This window comes from Esox lucius, chromosome 24 (assembly GCF_011004845.1).
Source record: "Esox lucius isolate fEsoLuc1 chromosome 24, fEsoLuc1.pri, whole genome shotgun sequence".
Lineage (NCBI taxonomy): Eukaryota > Metazoa > Chordata > Actinopteri > Esociformes > Esocidae > Esox > Esox lucius.
Genome location: NC_047592.1, coordinates 19930999 through 19957922, shown reverse-complemented (window position 1 = coordinate 19957922; position 26924 = coordinate 19930999). Strand labels below are relative to the sequence as shown.

Below are 26924 nucleotides of genomic sequence, written 5' to 3'. Positions count from 1 at the left end.
GTTGACTCAATGGAGAGGGTGATCACAAACTTGGAGTTTAAAGTTTACATTAACAACAATTAGGATATGGTTGTCCTAAAAACCCACCCAATCAGAAAGATGAAAATAGCTCAGCTATAACAAAACAGGGCCCAGATTAGCTCTTCAAATCAAAAATCAATCAAAATTCATTTATAAAGCGCTTTTTACAACAGCAGTTGTCACAAAGTGCTTTACAGAGACACCCGGCCTTAAACCCCAAGGAGCAAACAACAGTAGGGTTGAATTTCAGTGGCTAGGAAAAACTCCCTAAGAAGGTCGAATTTTAGGAAGAAACCTAGAGAGGACCCAGGCTCAGAGGGGTGACCAGTCCTCTTCTGGCTGTGCCGGGTGAGATATTAAGAGTCCAATTGGAATAATAAATACATTTCTCTTGGCTAAATCCAGAGTATATTTGATTTTAGACTAGGTCAGAAGTATGACCAGGTGGACAAGGACAGGAACAGCAACGGTCCCCCCAAACCAGGTAATCCGCAGGTGTGGACCAGGACCTCATCTCCTTCTAAAATTTAAAATTGGAGGAAACTGAGAAAAGTTAGTAGTACATCCCTCATGTCCCCCAGCACAATAATATAGCAGCGTAACACCTTGGAAACTGAGACGGGGGGGTCCGGTGACACTGTGGCCCTACCCGGGGGAGGCCCCGGACAGGGCCCAACAGGCAGGAAATCAATCCAACCACATTGCCAGGCATCAACCAAAGGGACACCCACCAACCGCAACCCCCCTGAATGAGGGCCGAGTATTGCTAGTAGCGTACAGCCCAACTGCACATGTGCGCAATAACTCTTCAGTTACCAAAAATGACTACCTTCTGACCATGCAAGACATCAGTGCACCGTTTGCTTTAGCATAAATACCCAAGGACAAAAAAGTATACAAAACACACCATTTATTATGAAGGCTGCATACAAGAAATACATTTAGTTTACGCATTAGCAAAGCTCTTCAACCAGAAACTGGCCGATCAACTTTAGTTAAACAGTTTTTGAAAATGCGTGAGCAGCAATATGTCAGACATATACTAAAAACGAAATGGAATTGGGCTCCATTCATTTTTCAGGTTATGTTTAAGGCAATGTATAAATACTTCCACGCATCCAAACGTCTCGTTACCCTCCACAATGTAGTCCATCTACCCCTCCTCCCTCTCCCCTCTCACACACTGACGAACACCAGGCGAGCCGAGTACACCAGGTCGGCCAGGTAGAGCAGGAAGTTGAGAGCGGTGAGGACGGCGACGGTCACGAGGGCCTCCTGCTCCGAGCGGCGGGGGTTGTTGTAGCGCTTATCGAACTGGAACACGGGCCAGAGGATGGTGGCGGTCAGGTACATGACGACGGCCGCCAGGCCGTAGGCCGACAGGAAGCGGGAGAAGGGCAGCGGGAGACAGCCGGTGCATTCGCCGACACACAGGACCACGGCGGCCGCCGATAGGATGAAGCAGATGCAGTAGACCGCCAGGCACCACTTGAGTGCCGCGTGGTGATCGTACGACACAGGGTTGCTGACCAGGATGAAGATGACGCACGCCACGAAGGTCTGGCACACCTTGAGCTGGCCCGGAGTGGTGGCCATGTAGCCCGCCACCTCGCCCGGACGGGCCCGCGTCATGGTCACCTCCAGCAGGTAGGCCACCGTGGCCAGGCACGAGAAAACGGTGGAGGCGATGCGGCTGTCCCGGACTTCCCCGTGGCCCGTCTGGCCTTTGAGAAAGTGAACGGGGAAGAGGATGGAGGCGGAGAGGCAGAGCAGGGAAGCGTAGCAGGCCATGGTGATGGGGAAGTTGTTCCAGGAGACCGGGACTCGAGCCTGGAGGCCAAAGTTCTCCACCAGGAGAACTATCAGAGTCATGGCGAAGCTGAAGGCCCAACAGAATATGCACCAGTCCCCCACCCAGCTGGAGACATAGGCACCATGGGCAGCCACACTGAAGGCCACGCAGGAGAACAACAAGGCAGCCACACGCACCCAGAGCAACCGGGAGGTGTGCAGCACTACCAATGGCATGGCGGAATTGGAAGAAGTTAAACAGTCAACCTATACAGGGGAGTGAGTGATGTGTAATGCACTGTACTGTAGCACAGGTTTGACACGGGAAATCCGCTAAAATCAGTTTAGAGTCTTTTAGTTGAATCCGGGGAGTGGCTCAGCGCTGGTTCCGTTCTCATCCGGTGTTCTGCAAGGAGACAAGGGCAGATTTAGGGGCCAGGCAAATCAGACCAATCATGAAACCTGCAACAGTGTAGCTGAAACCACATGACTTTCAGTTCTACGTTTGTATAGATGACAGAAGTTCCTGAAAATGGTTTGTCCCTTACCTAAACGTCTTCATTCCAAAACGTTTAGCAACAATAATTTACTGTGCCCTCTACAGTAAATACAGTAAACTATATTTGTTTCTTCTTTATGCCCTATACTCTCAAAGCTTGAGTTTTAAATTGAACAATTATCATGATATTAAAGTAATAGTATTTGTGCTTGATTTAAAGACCAACGTTTGAACAATGAAGCCAAAATAAAAGAAAAACATGACTGACCAAATAAACACAGTGCACTCATAACATGGACAACATTTTTGATACAGTGTAAAACACGTTGCTAGAGTACAAAACGTTTTGCTATTTATAGAACGTTCAGCCAAAGAATGTATAGAACCCAACTCTTTACAGTTATTAGGCCCGCTGATATTTCCCTCCTGGTCATGTATTCTACTCCTACAGTAGACCATACCCATCATCCCACTAAGGTATGACAGTAAACCAGACAAAGCTATTCTAGCTGTGACATGTACAAGCCAGAGAGTATGCACACAGAAATGAGGAAATGGAGAACACTGTGGGGTAATCTCAATAGTATTACATTCTTACGGTCGGAGGATTTATCTACTCATCTCCTTGTCAAAGTGCTTGAGAGAAGATCTTTATGAGTACATGCGGGAAAACAATGGAGATGCACTCAGACTGAATGGACATGCCATTTACTGCTTGATATCCATCTTGCCTAGTGTTGTTAAGCTTTTACTGTTGTCAGACACACAGCTCACTACTTGTGGACTACCCAGAGTCCCTAGGAGTATTAAGGGTCAAAGGAAGTGCACTATGGTGAAAACTGGGCCATGTGGGCTGCAGATTTTGCATCACATACTCATTAAAGGCTTTTATTCAATAATCTAAATCCAAGGAACCCACACTTCATAGTTAACCTCATCTTGTCGGTAACACAGTGACTTCCTGTTTGTTGTAGCCAGCTCAACAACCGGCTTCCTCAAGTCTTTGTTTCTGTAAGTGCCTGATTACAGTGTGTATAAGCCAGAGGAGAGCTTTTAAATCCAACTCTTCCTCCCTGGGCACAAACCAAAATACACAGGAAGTTGAATTAACAAATCTACATTACAGTAGGGGTGGATATTGGCAAGTATCTTGCGATACAATATACATTACGATTCATCATGATATCACAACTGAACCCCTAACTTCTACATTTAGACTCCCTTTAGACCACAATAGAATTCTAGAATGTTGCTGTTGATTACTGAACATTCTCAAATTATATTTTCTCACACATTTCAAACAAACAGACATAGCACAAAAACAAAAACCAAATTACAAGTTAACCTTGTTTTAAAGAGCACGTGCTCTTATTTAATTTGACAACATATTAATTTAACTTGGAATATTAATATTATTTGTTTTTTGTCAAATGACAGCATACCCTTTTCTGGTTTCATATTAATGACGAAATCCATGGGAATACAGTAACAGGCATTTATCAGGTAGGCCTAGATGTTGTGATATATACAGTATTATTGATAAAGAAACGTCCGTTCAGCGACCGCTATTGTAATTTAAAAGACGGCTGTCGATGGCATTATAAATAAATAAACATCGATTCTAGACATCAGAATATCGATATAACATTGTATAAAAAAAAAAATACTAATCACGGTTTTACATTAACTCGTTATATTGGCACAGCACTACATTACAGTGGCCCAGTATATGCACATGAAAATTACAGGTTAGTGATTATAAAACGGAGGTAATCAAATTAACCACCATATGTCGGTTTCCAGAACAAATGATACTACTTACATACTACTACATGAATCATAGTTGTCTGGGGAAATGGGCCATGTAGTGTCCATTCCGTATCCCATTGCCCTGTTGGCATTTGTTTCTTATAGAGGGATTAGGGGGTGAAAGAGCTGAGATAAAAGTGGTAGGTGGGTGTGGTGAGTGCGGTACATCTCTCCATCTCTATTTTCCATTGCAAAGGAAGTTTCGTAATATGGTTAAGAAAAGACAAAGTCTAGCAGACATTTTAAAGTTGACGCACACAGATGTATTTCCAATGTATTTATCCATATTGTTAATGTTGGCTACTGACTTCATATACGATGTCCAAACTGAAAACCATAAGCGGAAAACCTGTATAATCGAGTTCTTTGTGAACTGACTTGTTGATATTTCATACACAGGCTAAATTATCAGTAGTGTGCGCATAACAGCAAATATAACCTAGCCTAAATGCACAGTAGCCTACATACCGCACCCAAGTTCACTCCACTACGATGATATCTGAGGCATTCCCTTTCAACTAAAAATAGACCGTTAGAGGATAACGGTAATTTATAAACTCTCTTCTCTAGATTTTATCGAAATACATCACATAGACGAATAAAGCGTATCTTACCTATTAGTTTTATTTGACATGTTCTTCTTCCCTTATTAAATGCCGCGTAACGCACTTTTACGCCGAGCAACCACTTCTGGCGAAAAACTAACCACAGAAACCTACTCCACGCCCCGTACCAAATTTGGTCATATATGTGACCAATTCATGACCCGGGTAGGTATGTCAGGAACTGGAATCTGAGGTTCACGTTTAAAATGCTATGTTATGCCTTATCCTTTTGAGTACATTATGTTGTCGGCCCTATTCAAGGAATATTTACGCAATGTTCAACTACGTTCAACTGAACAAGTCAAAGTGTCGAGAAGGGGGTGAATTCGGTCGTTGATGGGATGGTACTAATGTGCTGGGAAAGCATCGGATGTAACAGATCCCATCAGTTCCAAATTACTCTCAGGGCTTGAGTCATAAAGTCGACTGCACCAACACTAATGTAATTTCCAGCTATATTTCAGCTAATACTTAATATTATGAATAAATACTCACTTGACTCCGTAATAAATAATTATACAAAAAACATACGACTTAATACTAAATGACTATGTTGACGTATAGCCCAATAACAAAATACTGTTGTAATACTGAAATGCAACCAGATGTCGGCGTCTTTTTTCGTCTGTTGTGTTTGTCTAAACTCAGGTCAGTCTTGGGACATGGTGAAAAATCCATTCACAACTGGGAGAAGTGGACTACTGGATTTACATAGCTAAGTAACTAGGTGGATGTCAACAGACTATGTATGATCGGCTTGAGGGCTGCAACTAAATAAATTAACCTATTAATGCAGTCACGATATGTGGATTAATCGAATAATGCAAGGAAGTATGGGACAATGGAATCTTACCCCATGGAATGCATCAGTTTGAATTGTTTGGAAAGGAGAGACGTCGCCTGCATTTATTCAAACTAAGCCAAATCGTATGGACTGTATTTACAGAAAGACATGCATGCAACGGTAATGAACGTACTGTGTGAATAAGAGGGCATTGGACATACTATTACGTTCTAAATGAGTAATTTGCCTCTATCGCTGCATTTCAGATGCTAACTAATTATTGTATTCGAGTGGCGGACTAGCTTAGCTTCAACTAGTCCTCCATTGCTTTCGATGGACCCCTGTCGCGTCAGCTTCATACCCGTCGAGAACGCACTTGTTCCAGTCAAAGTGCTCACGTGATGTCGCGGATAGCTGTTGGCCTCTCGGAATTAGCTTATTACTAGCCAGCTTTTATTTGCTTATCACAACTAAATATTATTTTAAACAGTGTGTGCCGCAAAAACAGCCTAATTTGTTTGCAACACCGATTGTTTATTTCTATAAAAACATTTAGTTCGCCAATGAACGTTGGCTACATAACATTAATGATGTCAGCCAGACCTATATAGATAACTACAGTAGTTAGCAAGCTAGCCAGATTGAAGTAAGGGTAAACCAGCTAGTCAGCTAACATTGCTGCTGTAGTAATACCGATTCAAACATTTACTCCTTGTGACAGTACTTATATTGCTAAATATCTGTAACAGTGACAAAACTAATCACTAGTCTCTAACTTTGGGTCGAGTTATCAGGAGCATTTCTTTGCAACGTTTACTGGCCAGTCAGGGTGGAATCGCTAGCAATTTAAACGGGCTCAAGCTAGTGGTGTTGCAGTGGAACGTCCAGCCAGGCCAGAAAGCCATCCTGTTTACAACGGGTCGCTTCCTCTCAAATAAGCAGGTCATTAACAGGACCTTTAGTCATTTTGCACCAAAGCATGACACTGAGAGAAACCGTTTGAATTCTGCAGTTTGCTGGTGATAGCCAACTTCAGACAATAGATTACAGGACTACATGTACATCAAGTTTCAACACAAAAGCAAAATTAACATTTGAATGCCACACGAATATGTAGATCATTTACGGTTGCTCGTTCAAAAGACCTACATCAGTAAACTAGCCTCAGGGATTCTGAAACTAAATTTAACTCGCGGTGGATGGAAAACAATTGACTGATGCGAGTAGTTACCTAGCTGATGATAGTTGCCCTGGCAGTGCCAACATAATAAGATGGAGGGAATGTCTTGCTATATTGGTGCACATTACTTGGTTTTGATGTTTCAATGTTAGTAGTTTATGCATTGTAGTTAGGATATTAACTAATTTGTTGACTACAGAAAACACAAACAAACATTACTATCAGTTAGTAAATTGATGACCACATTATTGTGCAAGCTCCCTTCCTTGTATGACTGGAAACAACCACTAGAAGCCGTAAACTCTTTTTTCAAATGTATTTCCCTCTTGCTATACATATTACACATTGTCTTAAAACTCAGAAGGAACACAAGTAAACATTGCTCAGTCAGGGGTACCTGAATCTCAGATGGCACTTGCCCTGCCACCCCATCAGTGTGGTTTGTTTCTTGTCACACTAGAATATATCTAACACTATCGATTTGACCGGAGGGCCCTCGTTGCATTTGTACTGAAAGATACTTGACGTTTGTCTATGAAAGCATCAGAAGGATGCTGGGAGCACTTCCTGAACGGGTTAAGCTCCCCACCAGCTGACGTGTGGCGTTGAAACGTTCGGACGCAACGGGGCTGACAGACCTGTGGACCTCTGCGCAAAGAAACTCAAAGAGCTGAGGAGATGGCCATCCTGCTGTGACATAATTAGACCGCAGGAAAGGACCCGGACACGCCCCGAGCCGTTTGAAGCCATGAGTCTCCGCCATCCCACCTCGACACTGGACAGGTAGGACTTTACAGCTGTGGGGGGGGGGTTCTCATCGGTGCTTCCTTGATTCCTCATGTTCTCAGTCTCCTCCTCAAAGCACATGGGCGTCTGAGGTGTTGAGCTCCTCCTGTCTTTTCCTCCCGTGTTATTTTGAGGAGGCGGCAAGGAGGGAGGACAGGAGGGATGGAGGGAATAGGACAGAATTCCACCCACGGTGGTGACGGAGATGAGATACTTAGTAGTAATCATAATAAAAACTGTCACATGTCAGGCCTAGTTGTAACCTTGGTTGGATTTCGCGCTGGTGAATTGTCATCTCCTAACCATGACCTTCCAACCGGGGGTTCTCAGCTGTGAGGCAGCTGTATCGTCTTATTGACTGGTTATTTGACACTTGGCTTTCTTTATACTGGCTCACTGCCTTTCATTCTTGTTTGTTTGTGTGTGCCTTTCTGTCTCGTCCACGTGTGTCTTGTGTCTGAACTGCCTCAGTAATGCAGTGTTTATGATGATCACCTGCAGAGTGTCCCTGGATTCCAATGGCCCCCTTGATCGCCCAGCGAGTGGAGCAAAACCCCATGGTTGTTGGTTAGAATCCCAGAGCCGTAACCCAGATTGCACCGGGGTCTCCATTCATAATGGCAGATCGCCGGCCGACTCTGAGAAACTGTGATAGGCAAAGCAAAAGCTGTTTCCATGTCACACCTCCGCAGTTGTACAACATTTTGTGTGTGTGGAACAGGACCAACATAGCTCCCCTCGTTGACCCTTTTATGTGTACCTTCCTTCTCCACATTCACCATTGCTGTCTCCCTCCTACTTATTATCTCTGTGTCGCGTGACATTGCGGCTGATATTAAGGTGATCTGACTAGGTGTTGCATATGCCTTTGAGCAATGCACTCACCCTACAGACTTTGGGGGTTTCCGTCTGATCCCTAGCTGTCTCGTGTTGTGCACAATATGCAAAGTCTAATATGCACAACATATTTCACATCAACACACTTACGAAACTGTTTGTTTGTGGAACGGGACCAATATACATCCCCTAGTTGAATGCCGTTCCTTCTCCCCTTGCATGCTTGCTGTCTTTTCTTTGACTTTATTGATCTCTGTCCACTTCCTGGGTCATGTGACAGCGGGGCAGCCAATAGAAAACACTCAGTTCCCCAGGTGCGCTGGCTGACCAACGAATGGCCCTTGTTAGTGGTGACCGTAGGTCTGCAGAGTGTGAACTAATGCCCAGGCGTGCCCACCTTTCTTTACGTGGTGGCAAACCTTTAACGCCACTTGTTTGTCTTTCAGTGCTTCTCCACATCTGCTGACCTACTGTATTCTGAACCGCCTACCTCCCCCTTTCTACCGTTCACTTCTTGTCTCTGTTATTCCCTATCTTTCCGATGCCTCGCTTTCAGCCCTTTCGCTGCTTGGTGAGTTTCCATAATTATTTTTTTGCGCCCTCAGCCCAGTGTTTTTAGGGGACCTTTAAGATATACTGAAAGGGAATCTTAAGTGCAGATTACAGTGCCGCGGTTTACCTCCCGCAGTGTCACCCCACAGCATCTCTACCTAGTTCTGGCTCTCTGTCCATCCTCCCCCGCACTCCACTTCCTGTCCTTCCCCCTTTTCCTACACACCTGGCTCTTTCCAAACTCCTCTCGCCTCAGTTCCTCACATCCTATATCCTTTGTCTTCTTTTCAAATGTATTGGAAGAGAATGTCTGGGTGGAGCGGATTCCTGGGCCATCTCCAGTGGAGTTGAGAAGGAGACTAGGGGAGCGGCCCTAGAGCCGTTGGCGTTTTGTCATCCTGTAGAAGTACGTCCTTAGCCCCGCTCTTCTCCGTGAGCGGTTGGGGAGATTCGTTAGTAGACTAGTGGATTGTGAAGTGAAGTGTATTACCCAGTAGTTGACTTCCAGAGGATACCCTCGTATCCTACCAAGGAGGAGTTTGGAAATCTGCCACGTCCCCTTTGAGCTTTTGTTGTACTGAATGAGAAAATTGTGCACGTGTTTAAAATCTTTATGCTGCCTGTTGATTGATCAATACAATGTCGTGCACGACCAACTTACATGTTATTTTTGTATTGCTTTGCGCATATTTCCACCTGTGTTAGCGGTGTTTGCTTGATGACGTGTGCGCAGCGGAAGGGTCATTTCATACATGTGCTTTTTACGTGCAAGTTCACTCTAATCGCCTGCTCTCCACGATGACCTTTGAACTTTTTAGTGAGGATTTGTTTGTGAATCCCACTGTGTCCCCATACCTCTCCTCCCTCTCTCCTCGTTACCTCCCTCTCTCCTCGTTACCTCCCTCTCTCCTCGTTACCTCCCTCTCTCCTCGTTACCTCCCTCCCTCTCTCCTCGTTACCTCCCTCCCTCTCTCCTCGTTTACCTCCCTCCCAGTCCAGGGGCAATTTCACTCTGTTCCTCGTCACATTCTCCTGCCCTTCCCTCAGCCAGATGTCCCTCTCCTCTCCAGCCTCCCTAGTGATTCTGATTGATTAATCCTTTCAATGTGGTCTATTTGTGGCTGGCGTGCTCCCGGATGAATTTTGCCCTTGTTAGCCTGCAGGTTTCAGTGGAGGCAATAACCCAGACTAAACGGACCACTCATCGTGAACCGTTTTCTTCTGATATTGTACAGTAAATTACCCGAATGAGACAATTGATATCCCAATCTTTACCTTAAATGTTAGTGCGGGGGGGGAAATGCAAAGGTAACCCCAGATGAGAGTCCAGGGGCAATTTCACTCTGTTCCTCATCACATTCTCCTGCCCTTCCCTCAGGCTCAACAGCCTGACGATAGGGGACTCGGAGCGCAAGACCTCCAGCGGCCAGCCGAGAGAGCCTCCGTCTGACACCCCCCCCGAGAGCACAGGTACAGGGGGTTCGTACTCCAGGCGGGCGAGGTGGGCTCCGATTTCACGGCAGGGCTAAGTTGACCGGCGTGGCGTTTGTCTTCCGCTCAGGACCAGGCCTTGTCCAGAGATGCGTGGTGGTGCAGAAGGACCACCTGGGTTTCGGTTTCACCGTGTGCGGAGAGAGGATCAAGCTGGTGCAGAACGTGCGACCAGGTCAGACGCGCACGTGACCAACGTGACTTCCGAGATGGTTCCCGGACGGCTTGTAATCTTTCTGAACTGTCTGTCTTTGCAGGTGGGGCGGCGGTCAAGGCAGGCGTGCACGAGGGAGACCGAATCATAAAGGTTACTATCGACGCTGTACTGAACCTGCTCTGTGTGATTAAAACCAGCTGTTAGTCTTTCTTCCGTCCTTATTCTTTCATTCCACCGGTCTTTCTTGTCTTTCACTCTCTTTTTCTCAGGTCAACGGCTCGCTGGTCTCCTCCATGTCTCATCAGGAGGTGGTGAAGCTCATTAAGTGTGAGTGGGGGAGACTGTAACAGTGATAGTTTAGTTCTGATTTCTCACACAACGGTTCTGCATTTGATTGGGATTTTTATCTGGCGTCGTCCCCTCTCTCCCGTTTCGCTCGCTCCCTTCAGCCGGCACATACGTGGCTCTGACCCTCCAAGGACCACCTCCGTCGGCAGCCGCCCTCCCCCTGCAGCCCCTCGCCACCGACCTCTTACCCAATCAGAGGACGTCGCTGGGAGGCGAGGCCCCGCCTCCGCCACCTCCACCCCTGCCGGCGGGACTGACCAGCACCCCCACCCAAAGAATCAGCAAACCACTACAGGTGATGAGCGTCAATCAGTGATCCTATTGGTAATCCAATTCATCTTTTTCCGGGTCGTTTGTCCTGAGCAGTACCGGGTAACACCTTTTTCCGTTCTCCCCTGCTGTAGAACTTAGATGTGCAGAAACACGCCACTCAGATCCTCAGGAACATGCTGGAACAGGAAGAGGCTGAGCTTCAGGTAACAGTCCTAAGCTGAAAACTATTCCAGTGAAAAATGCTTCCACTCAAAATGCTCTTTTCGGGATGTCCCCTGGGAATATCCGATCTCGCAACTCCAGTCCCATTGAGAATGACTGTCAGACATCTGAATATTTACCATTCTCTATGTTGCATTTTTATTCATATTCTATGAACGTGCTATCGAAAGTACACACTGAGTACGCTTGTATCCATTTATCTTGACCTTTGATACATTTTTCAGGACTTGAGGGAGGAGCAGTCGCGGAATCCCTCCCCTTCACTGGTGGAGCGAATCGAAAGTGCCAAGAGGCGGGCCCAACAAGTCAGGGTTAAAATCCAACAAGACCTGGTGAGATGGGTGTGTGTTAGAAAGGACCTCTGCGTCCACTCAACCTGCCATTACCTGAACTCTTCATTTCTTTCTTTCAAGGATGGAACCCGTTCTGAAGCTGTCACAAACTATCTCATAGCTGGAGAAGGTTTCTATCAGTTTTTATATCACTTCTGGCAGTGTGTGTGTGTTTAACTCTAAGACATTTGGTATAATAAACACTGCTATGATTTCTTCATGTTTTGACAGGTCGTCTGTCTGTGGATTCATGTGAAGGAGACTTTGAAGTAAGTAGTACTCAACCTCTTATGAACACCTGATGAAAGTGCAAATCCTTCAGAGAAGTAAATGTGAATGAGAGACAGAGAGACCCTGGTCCTTCTCACCCCTCACCCCCCCCCCCAGGCATGTGAGAGCCCCCACTCCTCCCCTTCCTCCTTGTTCCGGGTGCCACTACACCGGAGACAGGGCTCCGACACGCACTCCTCCTCGGACTCGGTAAGAGGCGCGCGCGCCCCGGCATCCCGTGTCCTCACCACAGTGTCGTGTGTTAATCTGCGTCAAGTGAACCATATTTTGTGTGTTCTGTCCCTATGTGTCGTCTCCCACTAGCCACGCCTTTTCACCAAGTTAAGTCCGGGGTATGTGCTCGTGTAGTTAGCGACTAAAGGCCATTCTGATTCTGACACACGGATACCCGATCGCACACGCAAATTCAAGAATTCCTGAGATGATCAGTCATGCCTCTAATCAACTATTAACTCGGGAATGTGATCAATCCCTCTCAGAGAGACCATATTCAGTGATGACCGTGTCTTTGTTCTGTTAATGGAAACGCTAACGCAACCTGACGTTTCCGCGTGTCCCTGTCAAGGCTCAGATCATTGGCCCGGAGGAGGAGGAGGAAGAGGACAACAACTATACGCTCAATGAGGTGAGACGTTCGTCATCAGGAAGCGCTACATGCTATCTTGTGGTGTTTGTGTGGAACCGGCAGCCCTTTCTGTTGGCCGAGTCCAGCGTCCTTTGGGACAGTCAAGTATGTAGCAGCTTAAAGCGTCTCACTGGTTCCTCTCCTCCCCCTTCCTCAGATGGACGGTCCTTTTCAGGACATAGAGCTCCTCAAGTCGCGGCCGGCCCACATGACCGTGTTCATGAGATATGTCTTCAGCCAACTCCTGGACCCCAACCCACTGGTCTGTTCTCGGTCTCAGGGCCACGTCTTAGTGCTTTCTGTCATTTTCTACCCGGGAAATGCTTATCTGTGTCTGTTTACGCTTGTCTTTACTGCAGCTGTTCTACCTGTCAGTGGAGGCCTACCTGGGTTCCAGCCCTAAAGACGCCCGTGCCCTGGCCCCTCAGATCTGCTCCCACTTCCTGGACCCTGACGCTGTACGTCTCCCTCAGCGATTCATTAGATTAATCCGTTCAGTCAGTTTGGACTAAGCAGAACGATTAGAATATGAGCGGAGCAAGATTAGTTACCTGCAGTAACGGTTCCTTAAATGTTTGTCATTCGCAGCCTTTGAAAATCAGAGTTCGAGAAGAGTACCTCACTGACATTGGTAAGTGAACGGCTTTTGCCATTGTCGGTCTGTTTTGGGCCGTTCTGTCCTGCCTTTTGACTATTATTGGACCGTTGGTGCTGGTTGTGTGTGCAGATGTACCAAAATGGCTTGGGATGAGTTTGTTTGAACTGTTTACTTGTATGTGTTTGTATAGGTTCACTGGGACGGTAGTTGTAATGATGGTTGTTGTCTTGTCAGTCCAACTGTGTGCTGTGCCGTGATTGGTAGTTGTGTTCTTTTAGTTAAGCACTAAGATGCCGTAGTGGAAGGCCTGTCAACCCATTTATCCCTGGTTGCAATGATGATAAAGCTTTGCGTCTCATGCCTTATTCCTCAACTAAACCACAATGCATGTTTTTCGCAAAAACTTTGTTGATAAGTGCATTTACAAAACTTCTAGCACTAGAAGTCATGTTTGGGAAAAAGTTAGTGTTCTGTTTTATTTGCTGCGTCAACTCATACGTCAAATGTTTGTTTTGGCGTAGTTTCTGTTTACACGGACCAGTTGTCTGTTCTTTCAAGCATTGTCACACAGGCTGGCTAACATTCAGATACGTCAAAACAAGTTACTTGAATAGGTGCGACTAGTTTTAATTTTTTGCAGTTGCGTTGTTACACACTTGGTGATAATAGCTTGTCTGATAAGTCGTTGTACCTGGTTGTCTGCACACTATTCGGTCTTGGTAGCCCGGGGAGTTTACATTTCAGAAGTGAAACTAATCTTCCAAGGTCAGACAGGGACATGTCTAGGTTTAAATTAACCCCTGGCGTACCAAACTAAATGCTAGGTTAGAATAAGGGGAACTGGTTTGAGAATGATGCAGTAGATTATTTGAACAGCAACCGTAACATTATGAAATGGTGGTGCTGTGCTACTTTATATGCTGTTGGCATGCATACAGTGGATATCCGAAGTCTACACTCCCTTATTGAAAAGGCTTGTTTTGTTCATGTAAAGGCTGAAATCAAGACAAATCTGGTAATACCTTTTTTATAATGATCACCAACAGTATTTTAGTTAGAAACAAATAAAATGTAAATGCATCGGTTGCAGGAATGTACTCATCTTATATAATGGGGTTTGTAACACAACTAATATTTTGTGTCAGCACCTTTTTATTTGATTAGGAAGTGTGTTTGGATAAGTCTATATTAACCTAGCACAACTGGATTTGGCAGTTGTCGGATCAATCCACAGATATTTTTATAGTTTTGATGACTGGGCTCTGATTGAGCTATTCCAGGACATTGAACTTTCTTTGCTTTCTGGTAGAGAACAGCAGAGTTTGGGCCAAAATATCTTGTCATTCTCGCCTATATCCTGACCTGAGCCTGTCCAAGCTGAGGGGAAGTATCCTCATAGCAAGATGCTGCTGCCAACAATTCCTCTAAGTAATTTTTAGCAACGACTTTCACTTAAACATTGTTGATTATGAGTTTTGAAGTTGAATGTCTGAAATAATTTCTTGATTTCAGCCTTTACATCAACAAAACCTACATTTTCAATAAGGTTGTTTGGATATCCGATACCAACTCTAAGTCAGTCTGTGACGACCAGTATAAATGTGTCATCCAATCAGGATCCATACTACCAGTTATACAATCAGTATGACTGCATACTGTTGGGTTCAGTGGGGTGTTATCATAGTTATTTCCTTATCCTGTCTTTCAGAGAGTCGTCTCCAAGCCCAGGAGGACATCAGGGGACCTCTATCTGAGCTCCAACAGCAGGTGCTGCCTGACATTCAGGACCAAATACAGGATTATAGGTAAAACAACTCACTAAATTAGTGTTTTTAGGAGGGGCGGTAGTTCAGATCGCATTAATGGAGATTGGCTCGGAAGCAAGCATTTCCCTTTAAAGACTACACCCCTGGTTTTCGGTACGTTTGACCTAAAGCATTTTTAAGGTTGACCCATGTTGTATTTGTGCAGGAACAAGCAGATGATGGGTCTGGCCTCCCTTTTCGGGGAGGGAGACCTGCAGACGCTGGACGGAGACCCGGCCAAGGAGAGACAAGTGGTGGACAGACAGGTCTCTGCTCTCTGGGAGATTCTGTGAGTACCGTGACACAGGGTTTCCCAAACCTGGCCCCCAGGGCATCCCACAGGCTTCTTTGTCACCCTATCCCAGTAGCCATGTTGTGTCAGGATGGAAAATGAACGTGCACCTGTAGGAGGACAAAGGACCATAATAAGGCTGTATCTGTCACGCTTTACTGTGTGTAAAACCATAACCGGACCTGGTTGCGTACTGAAAGGGGTCAGATGTTGTAGCTGCCTTGTGGCCAATAAAACCATCATGGCAACGGCGTGTGACAGTGACAAAGGAAACTTAATGGAGGGAGCTCACCTGGCCGTGTCACACCACGTACCAAAGGTCACTGGGATCCTCCGCATGTAGCCCGGCCACATGACACCGACACAGTGAGCCCTGCTCACTCCCGTCACATGACTGGCTGCTAGCCGACGAACGGCCGACACGACGGGTCTCAATGAGGCGTTAAACTGGACGGAGACCCCAGGGGAAATGCACCGGGGCCCTGGTTATTGAAGGAAACGTTGTTTTTGGCAGAGCGAGAGAGAATGGGAATTGACTGACTCGTTTGTTCTTTGCGTTGCAGCTCGAAGCATGAAGAGGACAGGAGGTAATACATTTGGAGCGTGTCTGTGGAACTGGTTGAATGCTACTGCTTGTTCTGGCTCTCTCTCTCTCATCTATATCTGCTCTCTCTCATATATATCTGCTCTCTTTTTCTATATCTCTCTGATTAACCTCCCTTATTGTCTCCCCAGTTCTCCTCTAGCCTCTGCGGTGCTGCTGTATCTCCGTCACACGGGCATCAAGCTGAGGGACTCCAGGGTGTTTCCAGGCCTCAGCACTGAGAAGGAAAAGTGGCTCGCCTTTTTCCCCAAAAAGAAGGTAAAGCGCTGGAGCTCCCATGTGTTCGATGTGGAGCACTACATCCTGTTGAACATATTCAAGTCTGTGACCGTGGGAACCAGCCAGAACTGAGCTCATTGAAATCGTCTATGTGTGGGCCAGCGCTGCCTTTGAAACGATTGGTTTTCGAAGCTGGTTACGTTTTACTCCTGCAGCTCAGCAGTGTGAAGAAAGAGAAGGATGGAGATGACAGGAAGAGAAACCCCATCCTGAAGTACATCGGCAAGCCCAGGGGCACCTCCCAGTCCAGTAAATACACACACACACTTTGTGTTCTCATTTAACAGTATTTATTCCTGTCACCTCATCCTTTGTTCTCACCCTTATTTACTTGTTTAAGACGTTTTAAGATGATTTATTTGAGACTCTGTCTTCAGTCGTTCTGATTCCACTGTTTCTTTTGGTTCACTCTGACTTCCCAGCGTTCCATGTCCCCTTGTCTCCCACTGAAGGTACATCATTCATTTCATATTTTTTGCCTTCATCACCTTTTCCTCAGCAGCTTTGTCCTATGTGGCTCATTTGAAAGTGTGTTCATGCTAGATGAAAATAAATGTCTAAATGATAAACGCTTTTCTCCCGAATGACTGACATTCCTGCCTTCCAAGTAGTTGTAGTGCTGTTGCTCGTTGTGTGTTTCTGACTGGATGTGTTGTAGCCACGCTCCCGTCTCAAGTACACGACCGGGTGCATTTGACACCGCTGATGTGGGAAGTGCTGTATGAAATGGATTTGGCTGACGCATTCACACTTCCTGTTCTGGTGTGTCCAGTGCGTCCGGGCAGCGTCCGCAACATCATTCAGCAGTTTGAGAACCACGCGGAGGTCCCCGGGGAGGAGGGGGCCGAGGGCGACCCACAGAGACTCTCCTCCAGCAGCCTGGGCGAGGACGGCATGGACAGGTGAGAGGACAGGCGGAGAGACGGCAAAACGTGTCGCCCCTAAAACGTGTGTCGCCCCTAAAACGTGTCTGGATCTTTCACACTTTCTCTCCTTTCCTCCATCTCCCTCTCCTCTCCTCTCTCCCCCTCTCAGTCCTCTGGTCTCGGTGCGTCTCGCCCGTAGCGAGTCTCTTAAGGCGCAGGGGGAGGGGCGTCGTCGAGGCGGGGCCTCGGGGGCCGAGACGGTGCCTCGTTCCCGTAGCGACGTGGACATGGAGGACTGCGGGGAGGAGAGGGAGGGCCCCGGCCTGAGCCTGTTGCATCACAGCACCTCCTCCTCAGCCTCCAGTAGCTCCGCGAGGTGAGACGGACGGACGGACGGACGGACGGACGGACGGACGGACGCGCGCGCGCGCGCGCACGCGCACACACACACACACACACAAACCAACATGCCAGCCAACACCATCTCAACAAGCACTTGTCCCTCCCTCATCCCAGGTCCTTGGAAAACCCCACACCTCCATACACCCCTCAGTCCACTAGACGAAGGTAAGTACAGCCTGACTGAGGCGTCTCAACGCTGTCCAAGCACCGCTGAATGGGACTGAAACATGGTGTCTTTGTGCAGGAGTGTGGATTCCCCGGCAGCCCTGCTCCCGGACGCCCCGGCCCTGGAGGAGGACGTCGTCGACAGCCACCACTGGCAGGAGACCGTGACCCCCGACGTCCTCGCCGCGCTCTGCCCCCGAGAGGTGGACCGCCAGGCGGTCATCTACGGTAAACAGCCGCCGATTGGCTGGTACTTAGGTTTGGGAGCAGAGTAACGAACGGAGAATAACCGAGAGCCAACTTCTCTAAAACATGGCCCCCTGTCTGTCGCGTCTACTGACGTGACACTAGATTGAAAACCAGCAAATGTGCGTTCAGAAAATATGCCAGTTTTCTGCCTGGCGCCTGTGAAAAGCCTGAGGTATTTTCTCACACTCTTCCTGTCGTTCTTTTGGAATGGTAGTTCAGGTTTCTATATTCTTCCCCCCCTCCCCTCTTCTCACTCCCCCCTCCAGAGTTGTTGACAACGGAGGCGTCTCACCTGCGTACTCTCAGGGTGTTGGATCAGGTCTTCTTCCAGAAGATGAGGGGTGTCCTGAATCCTTACGAGCTGGCCTGCATTTTCCCCAACCTTCCTCAGGTGTACGATCTCCACGGTAAGTGTCTGTGTGTCTGTGTGTGTGAAGTTTCATATTGTTGTTCTGAAGTAGCATTTAATAATTCATGAATCAATTCAGGTAGTGAATCAGTTCAGTATTTGAGTGTGTTTTGGTTGGAAAAGCAGGGCATGAGTATCATATGGTTTAATGAACCTTGTTGACGAAGGCGGTAGAGAAGCAGTTGCTTTAGGGTTCACAAATGGAAAGGCTGTTTTTGGTTTTGAGGCTCAACGCTGCCCATGTGTTTGGTTTTGAGGCTCAACGCTGCCCATGTGTTTGGTTTTGAGGCTCAACGCTGCCCATGTGTTTGCTTTTGAGGCTCAACGCTGCCCATGTGTTTGCTTTTGAGGCTCAACGCTGCCCATGTGTTTGCTTTTGAGGCTCAACGCTGCCCATGTGTTTGGTTTTGAGGCTCAACGCTGCCCATGTGTTTGGTTTTGAGGCTCAACGCTGCCCATGTGTTTGCTTTTGAGGCTCAACGCTGCCCATGTGTTTGGTTTTGAGGCTCAATGCGGCCCATGTGTTTGGTTTTGAGGCTCAACGCGGCCCATGTGTTTGGTTTTGAGGCTCAACGCTGCCCATGTGTTTGGTTTTGAGGCTCAACGCGGCCCATGTGTTTGGTTTTGAGGCTCAACGCGGCCCATGTGTTTGGTTTTGAGGCTCAACGCTGCCCATGTGTTTGCTTTTGAGGCTCAACGCTGCCCATGTGTTTGGTTTTGAGGCTCAACGCTGCCCATGTGTTTGGTTTTGAGGCTCAACGCGGCCCATGTGTTTGGTTTTGAGGCTCAACGCGGCCCATGTGTTTGGTTTTGAGGCTCAACGCTGCCCATGTGTTTGGTTTTGAGGCTCAACGCGGCCCATGTGTTTGGTTTTGAGGCTCAACGCTGCCCATGTGTTTGCTTTTGAGGCTCAACGCTGCCCGTGTGTTTGGTTTTGAGGCTCAACGCTGCCCATGTGTTTGGTGCTGTGTTTCAGCTAGTCTGTGTGAAGCCATGAAGAACAGGAGGGACACGCCCATCGTCCAGGGCATCGGAGACATCATGCTGGCCAGAGTGAGTTGAACATCTCTCTCTCTCCACGGGTCTTTGTATTAACCTCTCACCCCCGGGGCAAGTTAACGGTCTCGTCTCGTCCGCTTCAGTTCGAGGGTGAAGCGGGGGAGGAGTTTCAGGAGCAGGTGTCCCATCTGTGCAGCCAGCAGTCTCAGGCCCTGGAGCTCATCAAGAACAAGCAGCGCAAAGACCCCCGCTTCTCACACATCATCCAGGTAACACACGCGTGCGCAAACACACGCGCAGTGACACACAGATCCATCCACGTGACACCGGCTGACCTCTCCTTTAATCGGTGTGATGGACCCATTGGCCTGTCTGTGTGTTGGCAGGAGTGTGAGGCCAGTCCTCACTGTAGGAGGCTGCAGCTGAAGGATCTGCTGGTGTCTGAGATGCAGAGGCTCACCAAGTACCCCCTGTTGCTGGACAACATCCTCAAACACACGGAGGGTACGTAGCAGACACACACACACACACCCCTATTCTCTGACCAATGAACGGACAATGTTCCGGCGTGTCGTGTCGCTGTTTGGTTTTATGGTTTCTTTTCTTTCGCTTGTCTTGGTACTTGTCTTGGTACTTTCGCTTGTCTTGGCACTTTTTTTCTCATTTCCTCTTTTTGTTAGGGCGTGGGGAATCCTGTTAAGCGTTGCGATTAGCGTCATGCAAAGAATGTGGAGTCTACTTGGTGACAAGTTACTCTGCACACTGAAATTAATGTCCCTGTTTAAGCACTGACCAATAATCAATACCAAAAACCCCAAACTAGGAGGTGCCGCTGCTTGTATTCACGTAGCTCTTTGTGCGCCTTAACAGATTCCTGCTGTTTAATCTATCAATAAGAACAGTGACCGTTCAGTCACTTCATAGCCAACTGGAAACCTAACAGTGGCTACTGGGAACCTAACAGTGGCTACTGGGAACCTAACAGTGGCTACTGGGAACCTAACAGTGGCTACTGGGAACCGTCGGCTCTTTTGCGATGTTATTTTAACGTCACTCGGACTAACATCCTCCGTCCACCGTACAGCCGGTTCTCCGGACCTCCTGCCCCTCCAGCTGGCTCAGACCTGTTGCCGGGGGATTCTGCAGGCCGTCAACGAGGTAGTCAGGGAGACGGAGCACCGACAGAGGCTTCAGCAGTACCAACGCAGGTTGGACCCAACGCCACAGTTTAAGGTAGAGCCGGCACACCACCCACCCCTCTTTGTTCCTCTCGATGTTTTTAGAATCTTTGTTTTTTTGAGGCAGTGTTATGACTGTAACATTTGGATCGGTTTGTCGTCTTTCTCCCCTCACAGAGTCTGGACCTGACCAGTAAGACAATGATCCATGAGGGCCCTCTCACCTGGAAAGTCAGTAAAGACAAAACCTTAGGTATGAACCATGGGTAGAGCTTCATGCGTTTGTTGAGGCTACTGTTTCCAGGGAGACGTGAATGCGTTGGGAGTTACCCTGTATGATGAACCCAGCAGACGTTAAAAGACCAGGAGCAGTTTTTAGTTTAATGGATGATCTGAAGTTGAAGAGAATGTGACCTTGAGCTTTTTCTTCCTGTTTCTTTTGGGTCCGCTGAGAATTCTGTGTGGGAGACGCTCTCCCTTGGACTTGCTGCTTTAAAATGAAAATCCCAAAAAAGGAATCAGACTGTCTATTCAAGCAAACCTAATTCACATTTCTGAAGTCAAAATCACAGAACATTTGTACAACTGTTTAAACGGTCTATTCCCCTGTAAGATTCCCAATTCTGACTGATACTACTACCTTTTTTATAATGTCTGATTGCTCAACCAACTGGTAGTTTAACCCGGTGTTCCACCTGACTCTGTCTGTTCATTTACCTTGCTAACCTTCAGGTCGACGGGTACATGTCTGGTCAGGTTCTGTTCTGTTGGCGCCTGTTCTGTAAGGTTCCTTACCATGTTTCCCCTGCCCTCTCTCAGAGATCCAGGCCCTGCTGTTGTCGGACCTGCTGGTTCTGCTCCAGAGAGGACCGGATGACCGGCTGCTGCTACGCTGCCCGTCCCGCTGGCTGGGGGGAGGAGGGGGGGGCAGCGGCGACACCAAAGCCTCCTTTAGCCCCGTCGTCCAGCTGGACTCCCTGCTGGTGCGCTCTGTGGCCACGGGTAAGAACGCCTCAGGTTATTGGACGCGGCAGCGGACCGATTGATCAGCAGCGGGGTCGAGTAAAACGATGAATTATTGGTTCATAATAAAACAATATGGGATCTGGGCGATTTAGCGTGACTGATGACGACGATGATGGTCTCGTGTGTCCGTGATTCCTCACAGACAACAAGGCGCTGTACGTGATCAGCACGACCGAGAGACAGATCTACGAGCTGGTGGCTGGGACATCCTCCGAGAAAAACACGTGAGCGCCTCTACATGCGTTATATCTATACACAGACACAATACACGATGGATTCTCGGGCAGGTTAGGTCCGTTACACAAAGTGTTCCTAAACCTGTCTTTCGTTTTCACAGCTGGAAGGACCAACTTGAAAAGGCCATCTCAATAGCCGCGGGCTCCTCGCCGACGACCTATAAGGGATCCCCGACTGTTTCGTGAGTAACCCTAAAATGGGCCTGTCGGAAGGGAGATGCTGTTCCATTCACAGAGGCGTCTGAACAGTACTGCGGGATTCCATTCCATGTCATTAATCTGTCTGACTTTTAGTAGGTGTGGTACATGCCTGAGTCAAATCCCTATCTGTTTTCTTTTCTCTGTCTTTTCTTCCCTCTTTTCTCTCACAGTTCCCCAAGTATTGGCAGTGCTTCCCCTGTCTCAACTAGCGGCCATGCCTATCAGTCCGGTAACTCGATCAGCTCGCATGTTAACTGCCGGTCGAACGGCTAACATTTTTTTTGTAGTGATGTTTCTTCGGTTTCCACCCCTCGATTCCTGCGTCGTTCATCGCATTGACCGCCTTTGATCTTCCTAGACGACTCGATTACGGAGCAGCCGGTTTCCATGGAGAGTGAATCCCCTGATGACGACGAGGGAGCAGAGCCGACCACACCCACGGACCAATCGGGGGCTTTTCTCCACCGTGAGGGGCAGGACTACGTCAAGAGGCGAATCGGAGTGGCCGAGGCAGCTCTTGAAGACGGTGATACACGATTGGCTGACCACAATCTGACTTTAACATATGAATCAGAAAATGACATGTACACCTCTGACATCATTAGGGTCACTACGATGTCTGTTTCATTATTGACTCTCCACTTATTTATATCCCCTCATATCTTTTCAGTGGAAATGTTAAGGCACCTGATTTTCCGCGACCTGGAGGAAGACGGGTGGAGCCGTAACTCGGACGGCACGCCCACCAACGAGACAGCCGACGAGGGGAGCCCGATCGACGAGCGACGGGGTCCAGCGTCCTCCGAGGCGTTCCTTAACAGTTCCCGCCAATGGGACGCTGAGCGGGTGGATGGCCCGCCCTCTGTGGCGGGGTCACCCAGTGTACAAGTTGTGCGGAAAGGTAAGGCGGACAGATGGGTTAGCCAATGACGACAGCCGTTTGAATCACAGGTATGCTCGTTCGTTTGTGGAGCGACCTTAGCGTCTGCTGTGACCGAATCAATTCTAACCCCACTGAATGGCTACTAACGGGCCTGTTTGATTGGGCACACTCCTCATATCCTCCTGCATGTACGCCAGGCTCTGTCTGATTCGACTGACCCTGTGCTCTTCCTTTCCGGATCTTTCTTTCTGCCCGTTTTGCTTCTCTCTTCATCCACCCTGTCATATAACCCCGCCCCATCATCATCTACACTTGCAAACCATCACCACCCCCCCATCACACCTCCATGCTCTCCGACGTGCAAATACATTCACCCCCCCCCCCCCAACACACACACACACACACATACACAATCTCTTTCACGCCATCTGTCCTCTTATGCACAGCTGTGGTTGCGGGCTCTCCTTCTGTCCCTGATGACATCACTGATGATGTCACCCTGCGTTCGGACCAATCACCTGAGCCGAGGGGCGGGGCCAATGTCCAGGGTAATGCTCTAATAGACAGAACAGTGTAGTTGCCCTCTTCCTTTAAATGACAATACTGAAAAAAATTCTCATTAGGTTTATTTGGCTGAGAATTATTCAGGCTCCCTTTGTAGCACAAAGCTGACCATCCCAGTTTTAGGTTGCCGCTAGCTGGCAAGTGTCAGAAAGCCCTATGTGTGATGTACAATCGGCCAGCATTTCTTGGGGAGCGTTTCCTGTTCAAATCACCCTCTCGTGACTGCTTTGGTCTAAACTTGTGTTGGTGTTTTTCGATTCGTACCTACTGAACACAGTCCTCATGAAAACATTTTATATAACCGTCTTTGTTCCTGGTAGAAAATAGCTCCTATACCGTTTTCCAATGTTCCAAAACGCTTCAGCCAATTATCTGTAGTGTCAATTCCCCCTGAAGATTGGCATTCATCCCTATAGCCTGGGGCCATTTTTTCAGCATCCTGGATTTTGCCTATCCGATTGGATTAAATATATCAAAAATATAATAACAGGATGGCTCATTTACATGAATGGGGACTCACTGTTCTATTACATTTCTTAATTTTTTCCTGTCGGTAACCCAGGTGGCAAACTTGAGAAGTGTCTGGTTCCTGCTGATTGTCTTCGTATCCCCTCTCCACCGTAGGGAATGTTTTCTACCTGGTGATGCCTGTAGAACCAGGGGAGGGGCTGCTGGGGGAGAGCCACACCGACGATGTCACAGACCCCCTCACCCCAACCTCCGTTGAACTCCCAGATCTGGACTCGGAGGTGATGTCATCGCCGGTACGGCATCACGAGGAAGAAGGGCGGGCCATTTCCTTAACATCTGCGAACAACCAATCGGAGTGGGGGAACCAGGGTCAGGAGGAAGGGCTTGGCCAATCCCAGAAGGTCCCCCAGAGCCATGTGATCAAAAATGTGGATGAAATTTTCCACACAATCGAGGAGCTGATGAGCAAGCTGCACCAGCTCAGGGTGAGGCTTTTACCACAGACAATCAATATGACCGTTCTATTCATCTTTGAGGTACTTGCCAACTTGTTAATACATCTGGAAAAAAAGAGAATCCCTTCAACCTCTCACTTAAATAAACAAACAAATGTATGGACATTGTTGACCTGTTAACCTTTAACCTTCACTGCTCTCAACACAACCCACAGAACATAGAGACCGCTCATCACCAACTCCTGAAAACCCTGGGAGAGACGCCAGCCAATCGGGAGTCAGGTTACCTTTCGCGTAATCAGGGAGCCGTCGACCGTACGCAGTCTCTGGACCTGACCCCACGGGATGGTAAGTTTGGGGGCAGAGGCCAAGGGTCGCGTGGATCAATTTCTCATTCATTCGTTTGGAGATCAAGGTTAAGTGAACGCATTCTAAGATCTCTCCCTCTGTCTGTCCCTCACAGAAGTTGAAGGGAGTCCATCAGAGCAAGCTAAACCTCAAATCCTCTCCACTGGATTTTAGACGTTATCTCAGTGAGGACTCCTTGTTTCCCCACCCACCCTGTCGTCAACATACGCACACACACACACTCATCGACTGACTGGGATTCAAGCCTCTGTCCACACAACTCCCTCTCACCCCTTGAACCTTCAAACTGAGCCCAGCATGCACTGCTTATGGGAGCAGAATCCAAGAAGTACCCCTTGATGTGCTTTGTGTCGCCCTGGGAGACCCTGAATTGACTTCGGTCTGAAGCCATCGGACACCGGGAGGGGGTCACAACGATTCTAACCGTAGTCGGGCAGGAGGTCTGGGTTTGAGAGAGTCAAAAGATGAAGGAAAAGATGTTTAAAAAGTAGAGAAAAGAGCGACGGAACTGTTGGGTGACAAATGAAGCCGTTGGAGTAATCTCGATTGACATGGGGAAAAATGTCACAGATTGAACTTAGTTCGGTTCCAAGAAGTTAATATATGTCAGAGGAGGGATAGTTCACGGGAGAGCGTTGTGGCACATTTGACTGAGTGAACGACGATGACTACTGGAGAGCAGAAGGACCCCAGCACTTTACCCACGGCGCCGCGTCCCGTCACGTATCTATACTCCACCACACTCGATTCCCGAGGGACACCGTCGGGTTTGTTGCACTGTGCCCACGAGGAAGGAACCGGTCGCCGTCATAAAGAGCGACGATACCTTAGGCGTTCGAAACTTCGTCCGCGTCGAAAGCTCGTGTCAAAGGAAAGAAACTCAATGAAGGAATGAAGACGGTTTGCTCGTTGCCGTAAGCTACGAAGAGACGGGCTGTTTGCGTTGCCCCCGATGTGGTCGGCGTGGCGACGCCGCGGGCAACGCCACCACTGCACTCTTCTCTCCTTTGGTCCGTTGTGACTACGACAGCACTACTCCGACATAAAGCGGTCAGAACCACCAGAAAGGAAACCTACTCAACAGAAGTTTCGGATGTCTATCATGTAGACTTTTTCTTTTTTAAGAATACTGTATTTTGTGTGTGCGCGCGTGTGTATATAGAATACTGTGAATCCTCCACCATGCTATAAATTGAATAGTGTTGACAGTAGTTCTGCACCAAAACATGAGACGGTCCTTAATACCAAGTAGCATATCTTTGAACCGAAAAAGACCCTCTGCACGGACAGCTTGTGTTTTTTTGGGGCGAGTATGTCTGTTAACCGTTGATCAGTGTGCCACTTAATGGGGTTGTGGATGGGATATGCAGTGGTTATGTTTACCTTGGCTTGGTGGACAATTGCAGACCCCCCCCCCCAGACCCTCCCCCCCAGCCTCCTCTCCCTTTTCTAACTTTTCCGTTCATTTGTCTCTCTTTGTTTAGTCTTTCTTTTGAGGAGCCTTTCTTCCATCGGCAACTTTCCATTTTCTACCTCTTTCTTCTTCAGCGTCTCAAGTGTTTTTCATAGGTTTTTTTCTGATGTGTCTGAGTTCTATACACACCTCGCCTATATTAGAGGTTGGAACAGATTTTTCCTCTCTTTATCACGTTGCACAGCTAATTGCTGCACAGTGCAAACTACTGTATGCAATACACAGATCTTTATTGATCCTTTTTCTTTTATCTTGTTCACTCATGTAATATAGAAATCACAACTGTGTTTTATATGTTAATTTTTCTCCCCTGTAAAGCCTTAGTCCTTTCTTTGATTTTATTTTTGTAGATATGATAAAAGAAATGTGTAAATTATTTTCTCTCCCCAGTTTTACAAAATGGTGAGATTGTTAGCTGCACAGAAAGAAGATGGACTTGTTTTCAGATTCATGTGTTTTGTGACATTAAAAAGAACTGTTTAAAAAATGTATGCTTTGTAACTTGGGTCCTAACAAAAAAAATATATCTCCCTTGACTGATACTGCATTCAGTTCAGGATCTGTAAAAGTAAGCAAAATGTATATTTAATTCACATATTTGATGTTGAGTGTACAGAAGGGGCCAGTATCTCTCAAAATTCAAGTATGGATCGTCTTTTAGGGCCACATCTATTGAAGTTGTCCACTTGGAAGAGGAGATGTCATGTCATAAAATAATGAGCATGTTGGAAAAAACTTGATTTCACTGACCAAGGAAGGCATTTGTAAAATCCTTGATAGGAGACGCAGGCTGAAA

General features: G+C 47.5%; 2 protein-coding genes across 7 annotated transcripts; one reads left to right on the top strand and one right to left on the bottom strand.

The window, feature by feature from the left end:
• Window positions 1-914: 914 nt before the first annotated feature.
• Window positions 915-4958, bottom strand: si:dkeyp-67a8.2 (myeloid-associated differentiation marker homolog). 2 transcript variants are annotated; one of them, XM_010867794.3, is made up of 2 exons: window positions 4735-4958; window positions 915-2218 (listed from the first exon to the last, which is right to left on the bottom strand). In XM_010867794.3, exon 2 carries the CDS (start codon window positions 2047-2049, stop codon window positions 1198-1200), a length of 852 nt encoding a protein of 283 aa, XP_010866096.1. In that variant the 5' UTR covers window positions 2050-2218; window positions 4735-4958; the 3' UTR covers window positions 915-1197. The 2 variants fall into 2 exon arrangements, with proteins under 2 accessions (XP_010866096.1, XP_010866097.1); XM_010867795.3 differs by lacking the exon at window positions 4735-4958 and adding an exon at window positions 4134-4219.
• Window positions 4959-5354: 396 nt separating this feature from the next.
• Window positions 5355-26634, top strand: arhgef11 (Rho guanine nucleotide exchange factor (GEF) 11). 5 transcript variants are annotated; one of them, XM_029117488.2, is made up of 42 exons: window positions 5356-7472; window positions 8869-8883; window positions 10243-10334; window positions 10426-10530; window positions 10613-10662; window positions 10782-10839; window positions 10962-11155; window positions 11265-11336; window positions 11580-11687; window positions 11769-11817; window positions 11919-11956; window positions 12075-12167; window positions 12544-12603; window positions 12761-12865; window positions 12963-13061; window positions 13192-13234; window positions 14910-15006; window positions 15173-15295; window positions 15862-15885; window positions 16034-16160; window positions 16337-16430; window positions 16604-16633; window positions 16954-17083; window positions 17217-17423; window positions 17564-17614; window positions 17694-17842; window positions 18130-18270; window positions 19249-19325; window positions 19415-19540; window positions 19658-19775; window positions 20356-20504; window positions 20627-20702; window positions 21269-21451; window positions 21618-21699; window positions 21813-21893; window positions 22083-22141; window positions 22271-22438; window positions 22583-22813; window positions 23242-23343; window positions 23984-24315; window positions 24501-24633; window positions 24749-26634. In XM_029117488.2, exons 1-42 carry the CDS (start codon window positions 7438-7440, stop codon window positions 24805-24807), a joined length of 4365 nt encoding a protein of 1454 aa, XP_028973321.2. In that variant the 5' UTR covers window positions 5356-7437; the 3' UTR covers window positions 24808-26634. The 5 variants fall into 5 exon arrangements, with proteins under 5 accessions (XP_028973322.2, XP_028973321.2, XP_010866092.4 ...); XM_029117489.2 differs by lacking the exon at window positions 16604-16633 and having other exon boundaries at window positions 5355-7472; XM_010867790.5 differs by lacking the exon at window positions 8869-8883.
• The last annotated feature ends 290 nt before the right edge of the window (window positions 26635-26924 follow it).

Coding starts and splice junctions, on each gene's coding strand:
- si:dkeyp-67a8.2 (XM_010867794.3), bottom strand. CDS start 2,049: ATGCCATTGGTAGTGCTGCACACCTCCCGGTTGCTCTGGGTGCGTGTG.
- arhgef11 (XM_029117488.2), top strand. CDS start 7,438: ATGAGTCTCCGCCATCCCACCTCGACACTGGACAG. Junction 18,271..19,248: donor TCAGGTGTACGATCTCCACG/GTAAGTGTCTGT, acceptor GCTGTGTTTCAG/CTAGTCTGTGTGAAGCCATG. Junction 22,142..22,270: donor CGGCCATGCCTATCAGTCCG/GTAACTCGATCA, acceptor TGATCTTCCTAG/ACGACTCGATTACGGAGCAG.